Below are 11231 nucleotides of genomic sequence, written 5' to 3' on the forward strand. Positions count from 1 at the left end.
GAATAATATTGAGTTATAAGCTCATATAAGCTTATGTAAGAGCTTATAAATTCAAATAAGATAAGTGAATATAAAGGTTAATAAGATCAAATAACATTTTACATAAGGCTCAATATAGTTTGAAAGCGATTGTCTTTTTCAAATGACACGTTTGACTTTGGACACCACTTCTAAACTTCACTATGATTTTTTTTTTTTTTTTTGTAATTTATAACAGTGATAATATATAGTCATGTGAAATCTTATTTGAATCGTCTAAATGTAATTCTATTTATATCAATTTTTAATAATTTTTATTATACGTTGATAATCAGAAACAACAATGGTTAAGGGCCTGTTCATATTTACTTAATTTTAGTTCAGTTCAGCTCCAATCAGTTCAGTTCAGTTCAGCTCTAATCAGTTCAGTTCAGCTCTTAATTTCCCTCTCTTATAAAATATTCATTTCAGCTCAATTCAGTTCAGTTCAGTTCAGTTCAGCTCCAATCAGTTCAGTTCAGCTCCAATCAGTTCAGTTCAGTTCAGTTCAGCTCAATTCAGTAAATGTGAACAGGCCCTAAAAGTGTGCGTTGGTAATCGTCCTAAAAGAAATGTGTCAATTAAAAATATGGAGAAAATATAAGATAGGTGGCATGTAGGTAAAGAGAACACATCAGTATTGTACCACAAATTTGTATATATTGTACTTTGAGATGATTAAAAAAAATATGAAGAGTCACGAATGAAGAGGCATTGCTTCTTGAACTAACAAAATTATTTGCGTTTAAGATGCATATAAGTTATTGGACGTACGGATACGATTAGAGGTAGCAATTAGGTTGTTAAATAAAAAATTTAAATCTTGTTTAGGTAGGGCAATGTTCAATTAAGGAATCATTTAATTTGAAGTGGTTTCAATTAGGTTTGAGAAAGATCAAGAAACGTTATTGCTAATAAAGTATTTTCAAAAACTTACTATAAGTACTAGAAACGAACTATTGTTGATTCAATTGAAGTCCGAATAAACTAAAATCGTATCATGAAACTTCAAATAGTATTTGAGTTTTGGGTATGTAACTATGGTCTATGGGTTATTATTGTTAAGCCTAGACATTATTCAAGTGATTGATTTTACAACTCAAATTGCGCTTATAGTCTAGGCCCTGTTCTTTTGAGCTTCTAGGCAGAGCAGAGCAGATTAAATTTCGGCAGAGCAGAGTAGATTTCAGAATAGCATAGCTGAGCCGAGCAGAGTAGAGCAGAGCCGAGCCGAGCAGAGCAGAGCAGAATTCAGAATAGCCGAGCAGAGCAGAGCAGATTTCAACATTATTAGTCATACTATTATTAATGTTATTATTATTAATGTTGTTGTTGTTGTTGTTGTTGTTGTTGTTGTTGTTATTATTATTATTATTATTATTATTATTGTTATTGTTATTGTTATTACTATTATTATTATTACTATTATTATTATTATTACTATTATTATTATTATTGTTGTTATTGTTATTACTATTATTATTATTATTACTATTATTATTATTATTATTGTTATTGTTATTGTTATTACTATTATTATTATTACTATTATTATTATTACTATTATTATTATTATTATTATTATTGTTGTTGTTATTGTTATTACTATTATTATTATTATTACTATTATTATTATTATTATTGTTATTATTATTATTGTTATTATTATTACTACTATTATTATTATTACTATTATTATTACTACTACTATTATTATTATTATTATTATTATTATTATTATTATTATTATTAAGTGCATATAGATTTAGGTGAGTGAAAACATAAATATATGTGTACCATATTCAATATATGTTAATAGTAGAAAGATAAAAAACAACGGTTTACTTCTATTTATTTCACAAAAATTTTAAAATATAATGATTTAATGAGTAATAATGATTTTACTTATAAATTTGTCTTAATCATATATTTTTAACTCTAAAATAATAATAATATACAAAGTACTACTTGAAAACAACCTCTTTTTTTTTTAATTCTTAAATTGTGTGGAAAGATTTGAAAATGAAATTTAACTCTATGAACTAACAATCAATACCCACATAAAATGTTTCTACATATTGTGATTCTAATATCAAATGTTTATAAAAGAAATTGTTATTAGTTGTTATTATTATTATTACTATTTATTTTTTTGAAAGAATTGTTATAATTATTAGAAATTATTAATTAATAATATTATTAAATATTGATTCTTAATAGTTTGAATTATTAAATACTATTTATGATTAATAAATATTAATTATTATTAATATTAATAATTATTAAAATTATTTTTAATATTAATAATTATTATAATTATTCAAAATAATAAATTATTATCATCAATACAATATTAATTATTATTATTAAATATTAATTATTATTGTTGTTATTATTAAATATTATTTGAAAATAGAGCCGAGCCGAGCAGAGCAGATTTCTTTTGAGCAGAGCAGAGCAAAACAGAGCAGAGCAAAGCAGCTCTAAAGAACGGGGCCTAAGTTGTTAATTAGTAAAAGATTTGAGTATAAGATTAAGTAAAAAAATCGTGACATGCTTTCAAAGATGCATGCATACAAACATGCTTTTCTGTAATAAGTCAAGTGTATTATATTTGGTGAATCTGATTTGAAGCAACATTATGTAAACGAGATTTGATCCACTGATCCAATGTCTTAAACATACCACCCTAACATTTTAACCAACTAAACTAGTTGATATCAATTATCTCAAAATGCTACGGGTTCATACAACAGCTTTGATATACATGTTATGTACCAAAATCTATTTTAAAAGTATGTACAACACTAGAAATCTGGAGTGGATAAGGATTCATTTTCAGATTACAATGACTACAATACGCTAATTAAATTGAAGGGACCCTCTTAATCGTACCTATTTGTCGTTGACATTAATATTGTGTTCCAGTTGTAATAATCTCTTAGGAAAACAACGTAAGATGACCAATATTGATCCAATTACACATTGACTAAAGTGTGCAAGTTTAAAAGCATAAAGCTTTTTAGCAATTATCAAAGGCCTACGTTACATCATATCAAATCTTTTCGATAGCAATATAAGGCCAAAATATCTTATTTTAAATGTTGAAAATAACATACATTAACATAATCAATTAATTAAGGAGATAAATACAATTTAAAACGAAAGAAATAGGATGCTAATCCTTAACTCACAAAACAGCTAAACTCTCCTAGGAAAGCAAAACGCTAATTAAGGCTCTCTTCACCACAACTGTGCACCTCAAGTCCAAAGGGAGAAGCCGAAAATCCGAAAACTCTAATTACTCTTTGGTATAAGCTAAGTTACTAAGGCCTTTCTACTCAATTACATGGGTATCAAAACAAAAACAACTAAGCTTTCGGTTGGGTGTTCGAGCCACGGAAGCAAGCATTCCTTATTTATTTATTGTGCTTCCAAGTAACTCTTGCTAAGCACCCCATTCGTCGACCATTGATGCCAAATACTCTCGGAAAACTTCTAGCATGTCGCAAAATGTGACCATTCCAACAAGGCCACAATCATCCTCCATGACCCAAACATAGTTCACCCTATGTGCAATAGCTTGGATCATTACCGCGACTAATGAGCTCTTGGGGTGGCAAACGATTGCCTCCGCCTTCCTGACTAGCCTAGCCGAGTAGCTCCATGACCTATTATATCGTGTTAACCTTGAGGTAGATGATGAAGATGAAGACACTGACTCATCGTCTGATGAGGAGGACGCGGAGGAAGAATATGACGAGTACTCATCACCCAACAATTCTAACAACCCTTCTAGTTTCTTCTCCTTCAAACCCGCCTTCATGACACTTACGATGTCCTCAGGAGGGCCACCCCAATCAATGTAGGACATGAGGTCCCCTGAAGATAAGGTCATCAGCGCCGCTGCAACAGTCTCATCACAGGCAGAGAGGGTGAAAGGGGAAATTTCCCCGACAAGGACCCCATCTTCATCCACCACCCCAACAGAGCTTTGCTCAACTAACGATTGAGCAATCGCCTCGAGTGCAGTCACAGCTGGGGCATGGTAATCCACAGCAAGAATGTTGGTTTGGATGATCCCAAGCTCCTCTACTGAGAGGCTTGGGATCGGGGTAAACAAGCCAATCCGGCTTAAAATGAATTGGATCACGTCTTCAGGGGTCAACCAACAATATTCACGACCGTTATGGATCGTAGGTCCCTTGGCTTTCTGCTGCTTTCTTCTCGAATTCGAGCTAGCCGTGTTTTGTATGGGCACCACTAGATTTTGAGCACCTTCCAAGATTAGATCAATTGCTTCCAATAAGCTGAAGATTAAAAAAACAAACCAAGAGGAAACAATTAGAAATGGGCTAGAAAAATATTTCTGCTAGGAAACAAATCAATACATACTCAACCGTAACGCGACACTTTAAACAGACTATGCAGGACATGGGGTCATCAAACAAAATTCATTTTAGTCTTGTTTGCCAAAATTTCCAAGAGTTTGGTCATGTCCTGTTACATACATTGGGGTGACATTGTACATTTGTACCCCAAATCTGTATTTGACACCACAAATTATCTACTAATTTGTACGTACTTGTTTTCGTGTTGTGTTATACTCGTCTCGTTGAGCCTTAGCACATACGATACTTATTGATGATTTTCTTATTGGATTATACTCTGTACCTTATAGGATGTCAAAATTCAATGCACCAAAAGTTTTCTCTTATATATGCTATCATTTTTGTTAGTCAAGAATTTTTTATGGAGTACATCTTAGTACATTGGAAACACAGGGGGAAAAAACCCCTTAAAAACCGCAAGTAATCATATATAGCTTATTTGTTTAATTACACTAACAAATCGGCTTAAAATAAAGACATCAGTAATTCAGCTATTAATAAATTGAGCAGAAAAGAAACCCATTCGCCACGGACCCTTGACCGCAGAACAAGATCTCATATATGCATGCATCACTTCATAAATATATCTAGCTACTCTGTAACAAGTACGGACTCAACGAAGTCAATACACCCCTCAAGGCCTCAACCATCACAAATCACACTTAATATAAGATCTATGTTATGTGGTGCCAAACAAAAACAAATCCTAATAAGCTGCATGTGGCGAGTTTTATATTAGGTCAGTTCTTTTCCTCTTTCGTCGAAACTAATCACGCTTCACTTGTAAATAGTCTTCAATTAAATACCAATTAGTTGGGGTATATACCTCTATAAGCACATGTCTTTTTCCTTACAAATAATAGCAATTCGAGAACATTTATTACTCAAGATTTCATCAACTTTACCCCCGACACTAACAAAGATACCCTATAAAGAAGTAATGTACGTAATGTAAACAAAACACGAGCCACCACTGTTATTCAATATGTCTAGACACTTCTATTGTTTACTTTAACCCTAAGACTATAACAATTACCGATTATAAATAGATAAAATTGGGAAATCATTTGTCTTTACTTTCGAAATGGATGGCTAAACCGATTAGTCTCAATGAGATCGAACAATGGTACTATAGTATTCTCCTACACTAAATCTAATGACAACTGACCACTAGTACAATTTTATCCATTAACAAAATTCAAAAGAGTGTATACTTTACAATTTTGATATGCTTGTACAAATTTGTACATGGAGTACCCTCTTGTTTAGCTCTTGCTTAATTTACACCCTTTTAATAAACAACTACTTCACCTACTCATATTTACAATTCATTGTCTATGACCATAAGAAATTACAATACCGCATTAATTAAGTCCTAATTAATACGGAGTACATTATTAAAAATAATATTGAGACAATTGACGTGATGAGCGACGTTATATTTTACTACACCGGGCCGCTTTCCTATTACAAAGAGATTAGATTAATTAGATCAATTACTTCTACTAACCTTATAATAAAAAGAAAATTTTACAGCTACTACTATGAATTGACATTTCCCTAATCTAAAACTATCAAGTTGCAAGAAGTAGTAGTGGTAGTAACGTTAGCCAAAGAAGAATTGAAGTTAAATTAGTTTGACCATGCGTCTCATGCCTTAAATACAATTATGTTACTCGTAGATTAATGTCAAGTTGTTCCATTTAATCAACTTGGATATAAACTTACAAAAAGTTACATAAACCATTTATTAATAGATTTATTACCATTTAATTAGATCAATATGGAGTAATTTACTACAGTTATGTTTGACTAACTTTGCATGAACCACTAGAGGAAGGTAGCACACACAAATTGGATGTCATTTTTTTCCTTTTTTTTTTTTTTTTGGATTATTGGGTTTTTTTTTTTTTTTTAAATTTATTGGCTTTACTAGTAATATTGGATGTCATTTTCTGATTTTCAGCCTAGTAATATAAAAACTGAAACCAAATCACGTAGAATCTTGTAAAAATACATCTAAAATTTAATAAAGAAAGACATAACATATTGTTACGCATCCATGTCAAATGCCACATATTTTTGTTTTTTCCACGTACGTTTTCTAAATGAGAATTTATGGTCAAAGTTTGTAAATTTTAGTCCTGCAAGGAACGGATTTATGTAAATTAAGTTTAGATTTTTATTTTAAGCAAGAGTTATTAGACTAGTGATGATCATGCATTAACTTTTCTAATAAAAGTATCTATAAATGTATACTTTTTTCAATTTTCACCTTATATAGGGAAAGAAACTCAATTTGAGAAAAGGTTGTCCTAAGTTCCTAACCATCTGTATTTTACTATTTCTGATAATAAAAACTATTTATGATGACTGAAATTCAAGTAAAAGTACAGTCTCTTTTTCCCTCAAAAAAAAAAGGAAAAAAAAAAGAAAAATGATGTGTAAAGTACATTTTTTTGTGTAGGGGGTGGAAATAAATAAAGGCATTTATAAATGTTAAAAGATGTAGATTTGTAGCCATTATTAATAAAGCATATAGACCAATATCAACTCAATTAAATAGAACAAATTGCACATCTAGGCAGCTAGCTACATCATGATTCTACACACCCCTTAGAAAATTAGACACTCAAGTACAAATTCTTCCCAAAAATAGCTTTAATTATGATGAAATTTATGACCATAATAAAATATAGATTAAGGAAATGTTCAAATTTTGCTAATTATAACAAACCAATCTAATTTAATTAAACTTTCATGCATACATGTTCAAGTGATTCATTTCTTCCACTTTCCCATTTCAACCTTAGATATTTTACATATAACTTGCAACTTTACAAGTATGCAATACCAAGTCCGTTAAAATAAATATAAAATACCCTTGAATACACCTAACTCTGTTCGTGCTACTCTCAAAACAACTTATAAATCGACCACGTCGTTAACTTCAAGGTACCAAGAGGCAACAACATAACATTTTGTAATTAAAAAATAAATAAATTCAGATTTAAGCCAAAACTTACAATTTAATTTTAATTTTTAAATTAAAAAAAGGAGGTGAATCATACCTAGTAGAAGGATCCACGTGTTTGATAAAGGAAGAATCTTGAGGCAAAATGGCAGAAACAGGGGAAAGCAGGGCAGATGAAGGAGATTCCAAATTCTTTTCTTGACATAAAAATAATATGATATCTACCATACATATTTTCCCAACACATTTACATGACGACCCAAATTCGTAATCATAATTAACCTTATTATTATGATAATTATGATTATGATTACTAATTTTATTTAAGGGTAGTAGTTCATCACACTCACAAGACCATATGCTAATGAAGCTATCTTTAGAAGCTTTAATGGCGGACAAAGCATCAGCAATGGTGGTTGTGGAGGAGAGAGAAAGTGATTTTATTGCTGGTTTTCCCAAGCAAAGGTCAGATACCACATGGGTTAACAAGCTGATTGCCATGCAAGAAGAAAAAAAGTTGGAATTTTTAGAGAGAGAAAGTGAGAATTTTTAGAGAGAGAAAGTTGGAAATTTTTTGTTGTAAGTAAAAATGTTATCAATGAAGGGTGTATTTATAAATTTGAGAAAATTTTTGGGATGTTACAAACTTACAAAAGTTTAAGGGTTTATGACATGTGGTGAGGTATTTGTACTATGATACAAAAATTTTGGGGGCATATTCTAAATTTTATGTTTTTTTAATTGTGGAAGTGGGGTCTTGATTTTTTTAATGGAAAAGGTTTTTTGAAGAGGTATTTTAGTTTTTTTTTTATTAAAAAAAATTGTAAAAGTGAAAAAGGGTTGTTAGTCAAGACTCAAGAGTGGCATGAAGAGGATTGGAGGATGTGAGTGTTGCACAAATCATTAGTTCAACCATTTTCAATCAAAATATTTTCATAAGAAAAAATAAAAATAATTTTGGTTTAGTATGTCACCTAAATTTAATTTTCTAGATTGATGTTTTGTGGAGTTTAATATATATAACCCCTAAAATAATAAAGAGAAGATGAATGTGATTTGACCGGTAATAATGAAGGATAAAGAGAGGTTATGATGACTAACATATACTTCGTACGTATTATAAGTAAGTTTTGAGTTACTTTATTTATTGAAAATTGATTTAAGATAAAACACTTTTGAACATGTATTTAGTCAAACTTTTCTTTTATAAAGCATATGACGATTTAAGATGAGTAAGGATTTATTCCAGTATTTGAACAACTGAGATAATAATTTAATACATCGTTAATCAAAGAAATAGAAATTACTAAAATCCAGGGGAGACAGTATATAGAATTGTTTGGAGCATAGATGAAATTCTATTCTATTGGTTTTATATACTGCGTATGTAGCTGGACTTAGGGCCTGTTCATATTTACTGAATTGAGCTGAACTGAACTGAACTGAACTGAACTGATTGGAGCTGAACTGAACTGATTGGAACTGAACTGAACTGAACTAAACTGAATTGAGCTGAAATGAATATTTTATGTGAGAGGGAAATTAAGAGCTGAACTGAACTGAACTGAATTGATTGGAACTGAACTGAACTGAACTGAACTGATTGGAGCTGAACTGAACTGAACTGAACTGAACTGAAATTAAGTAAATATGAACAGGCCCTTAGGGCCTGTTCTCTTACGTTAAAATTCAGTTCAGTTCAGTTCAGTTCAGTTCAGCTGAGTTCAGTTCAGCTGAGTTCAGTTCAGCTCAATTCAGTTCAGTTCAGTTCAGCTCCTAATTTCCTTCTCTTATAAAATATTCAGTTCAGTTCAGTTCAGTTCAGCTCAGTTCAGTTCAGTTCAGTTCAGTTCAGCTGAGTTCAGTTCAGTTCAGTTCAGCTGAGTTCAGTCAATGAGAACAGGCCCTTACTCAGTCAAAAATCATGTACTAATTAAGGTGAGTAAAAGGATTTATCAATCCTAGTATTAGAACGAATGATGATTTAGCTCATTGATAATCTATCACATCAAAGAAGAAATACACATAATTCATTAAACATTTAAACATGATTCAAAAAATTGTTTAGAGCATGAATAAATTCCAACTATATTATGAATTGTCCATGCAATTTGATCTTATATATGTTGAAAGTTTAGTCCAAACGAGGAAGCTTTATGAATTTTTGAATTGTTAAAAATATTTGACGAGAATGCAATTGAGGGTAAGTACTACGAAGGAAAAGCTCACATATAAGATTTGGTTGCACATCGACAAAGAAGATAATAGTTCACGTATCTAGTGGGATAAAGTTTCATTGACAAAGAAAACAACAAGTTACCAATAATAATTAAGTTTGCTAGCCAAAATCTCAAATTTGCCTGCTAAATATACGACTTGAGATTAAAAATTTTATACAACTCAAAAATTGGAAGCAACTTTGCCTATCATATGATTTATTTGGGACAAATAATTCACTTTTTATTTTGAAACAAGACAAAAAAAATTTCACTTTCAAATACAAATAAACCAACACCAAAATATATGTTCATAGTTCAATATAAAAAAAATAAGTTATGCTTCCTAATATTTTACAATGAAAAGAAGGTTTTAATTAATATGAATATAATGTTTGGTTTCAAATAAACAATGCAATGCCCTTTAATTATTATCCAAAAATAAGTACGAAAATGCTAATCATCTACAACACCTAGGATGTACCAAGTTATAAAAATTTTAGGCTCAATATTATAAACTCATTTCACTCAATTAAATGATATTTTATAATGTACATAAATTAGTTTCACCTTTTTTTGTATCAGTATGATCTTTATATGAAAGATTATATCATCATCATTATTAGTTGTTGTTTAGAATATGTAAATCCCTTGATTTACTCCTTAATTTTGATAGTCAAAGTATATCCCTTATAATTAGCTAACGTACCTAGGCACATATTGTATCTAGTCATAATTTGGTATGTTCAATGTTCTAATCTTGTATTATATATACTCGCGTATATTCATCAATATAATCAAGCTTTCCAACATTCTCTTTCTCATAACCTTTCTCATAACTCTATCATGGTATCATGAGCTTTTGATCCATCTTTTCTTGCTTCCGCTAATACCATGGTTACACTATCAAAACCCTTTGCCGACGCCGACAAATGATGGTGACCATATCAAACTTTTTTCTCGGAAAGCTTCAAACCAAAATCACACTTTTCCCTCAACTCTTTTGGCACCCCATATTCCACATACCAAGAGATGCCATTGATATATATATATTTTTTTTCTCCAAACCCCTTACACGGTGAAACAAACCTTTTTCGATATCCCGTAGTTTACATACCATGTGTTACCATATACGAAATTCTCTCCAAAACCATTATGGAGAAACATAACATTCCGTTCTAAACCACCATCACCATCATTATAATTTTTCTATCTCGCCTTTAATGGTGGTGAATGAACCTCTATATTTTTTTTCCTCCCATTTGTTGCAAGCATACGCTAGCAAATTTCTTTATTTTTATTTTTTAAAATTTTTACAATCAATGGATGTGTTGAAAAACCGTGAAAAACACCCATTTAACAACTTCTTATTCTCTCTATATATACTATCTTTTTACTTCTTCACGCAACTCCTCCATCCAAAAAAAAAAAAAAAAAAACCTTTTAATGTTCCACTCCCTCCAAACCTTATTGGAGAATAACAATGCAATGCAACCTATCTCACCACCACTTCTTCAATTCCTACATTGAACAAGATTTGAGATGTTATATCCAAGATCGGTCTCTCGTTCCGAACGTCCGTCTTGCGGGGGCGTATGAAAGATTATATCATCATCATTATTAGTTGTTGTT

At 30.7% G+C, this 11231-nt stretch overlaps 1 protein-coding gene across 1 annotated transcript; it reads right to left on the bottom strand.

Moving 5' to 3' along the window:
* Positions 1–3330: 3330 nt before the first annotated feature.
* On the bottom strand, positions 3331–7948 carry LOC145606132 (CBS domain-containing protein CBSX5-like). Its single transcript, XM_081662184.1, has 2 exons — positions 7481–7948; positions 3331–4328 (listed from the first exon to the last, which is right to left on the bottom strand). The coding sequence occupies exons 1-2, from the start codon at positions 7882–7884 to the stop codon at positions 3467–3469; spliced, it is 1266 nt and encodes a 421-aa protein (XP_081518310.1). The 5' UTR covers positions 7885–7948; the 3' UTR covers positions 3331–3466.
* Positions 7949–11231: the final 3283 nt, after the last annotated feature.

Source organism: Chenopodium album, chromosome 22 (genome assembly GCF_948465745.1).
Source record: "Chenopodium album chromosome 22, dcCheAlbu1.1, whole genome shotgun sequence".
In the NCBI taxonomy this organism is placed as follows: domain Eukaryota; kingdom Viridiplantae; phylum Streptophyta; class Magnoliopsida; order Caryophyllales; family Amaranthaceae; genus Chenopodium; species Chenopodium album.

What these genes read in the sequence shown, in the direction of transcription:
- LOC145606132 (XM_081662184.1), bottom strand. Translation starts at nt 7,884, where the DNA reads ATGGCAATCAGCTTGTTAACCCATGTGGTATCTGACCTTTGCTTGGGA. An exon ending in CACGTGGATCCTTCTACTAG is followed by an intron (nt 4,329 to 7,480) that starts GTATGATTCACC and finishes TTTAATCTTCAG; the next exon opens with CTTATTGGAAGCAATTGATC.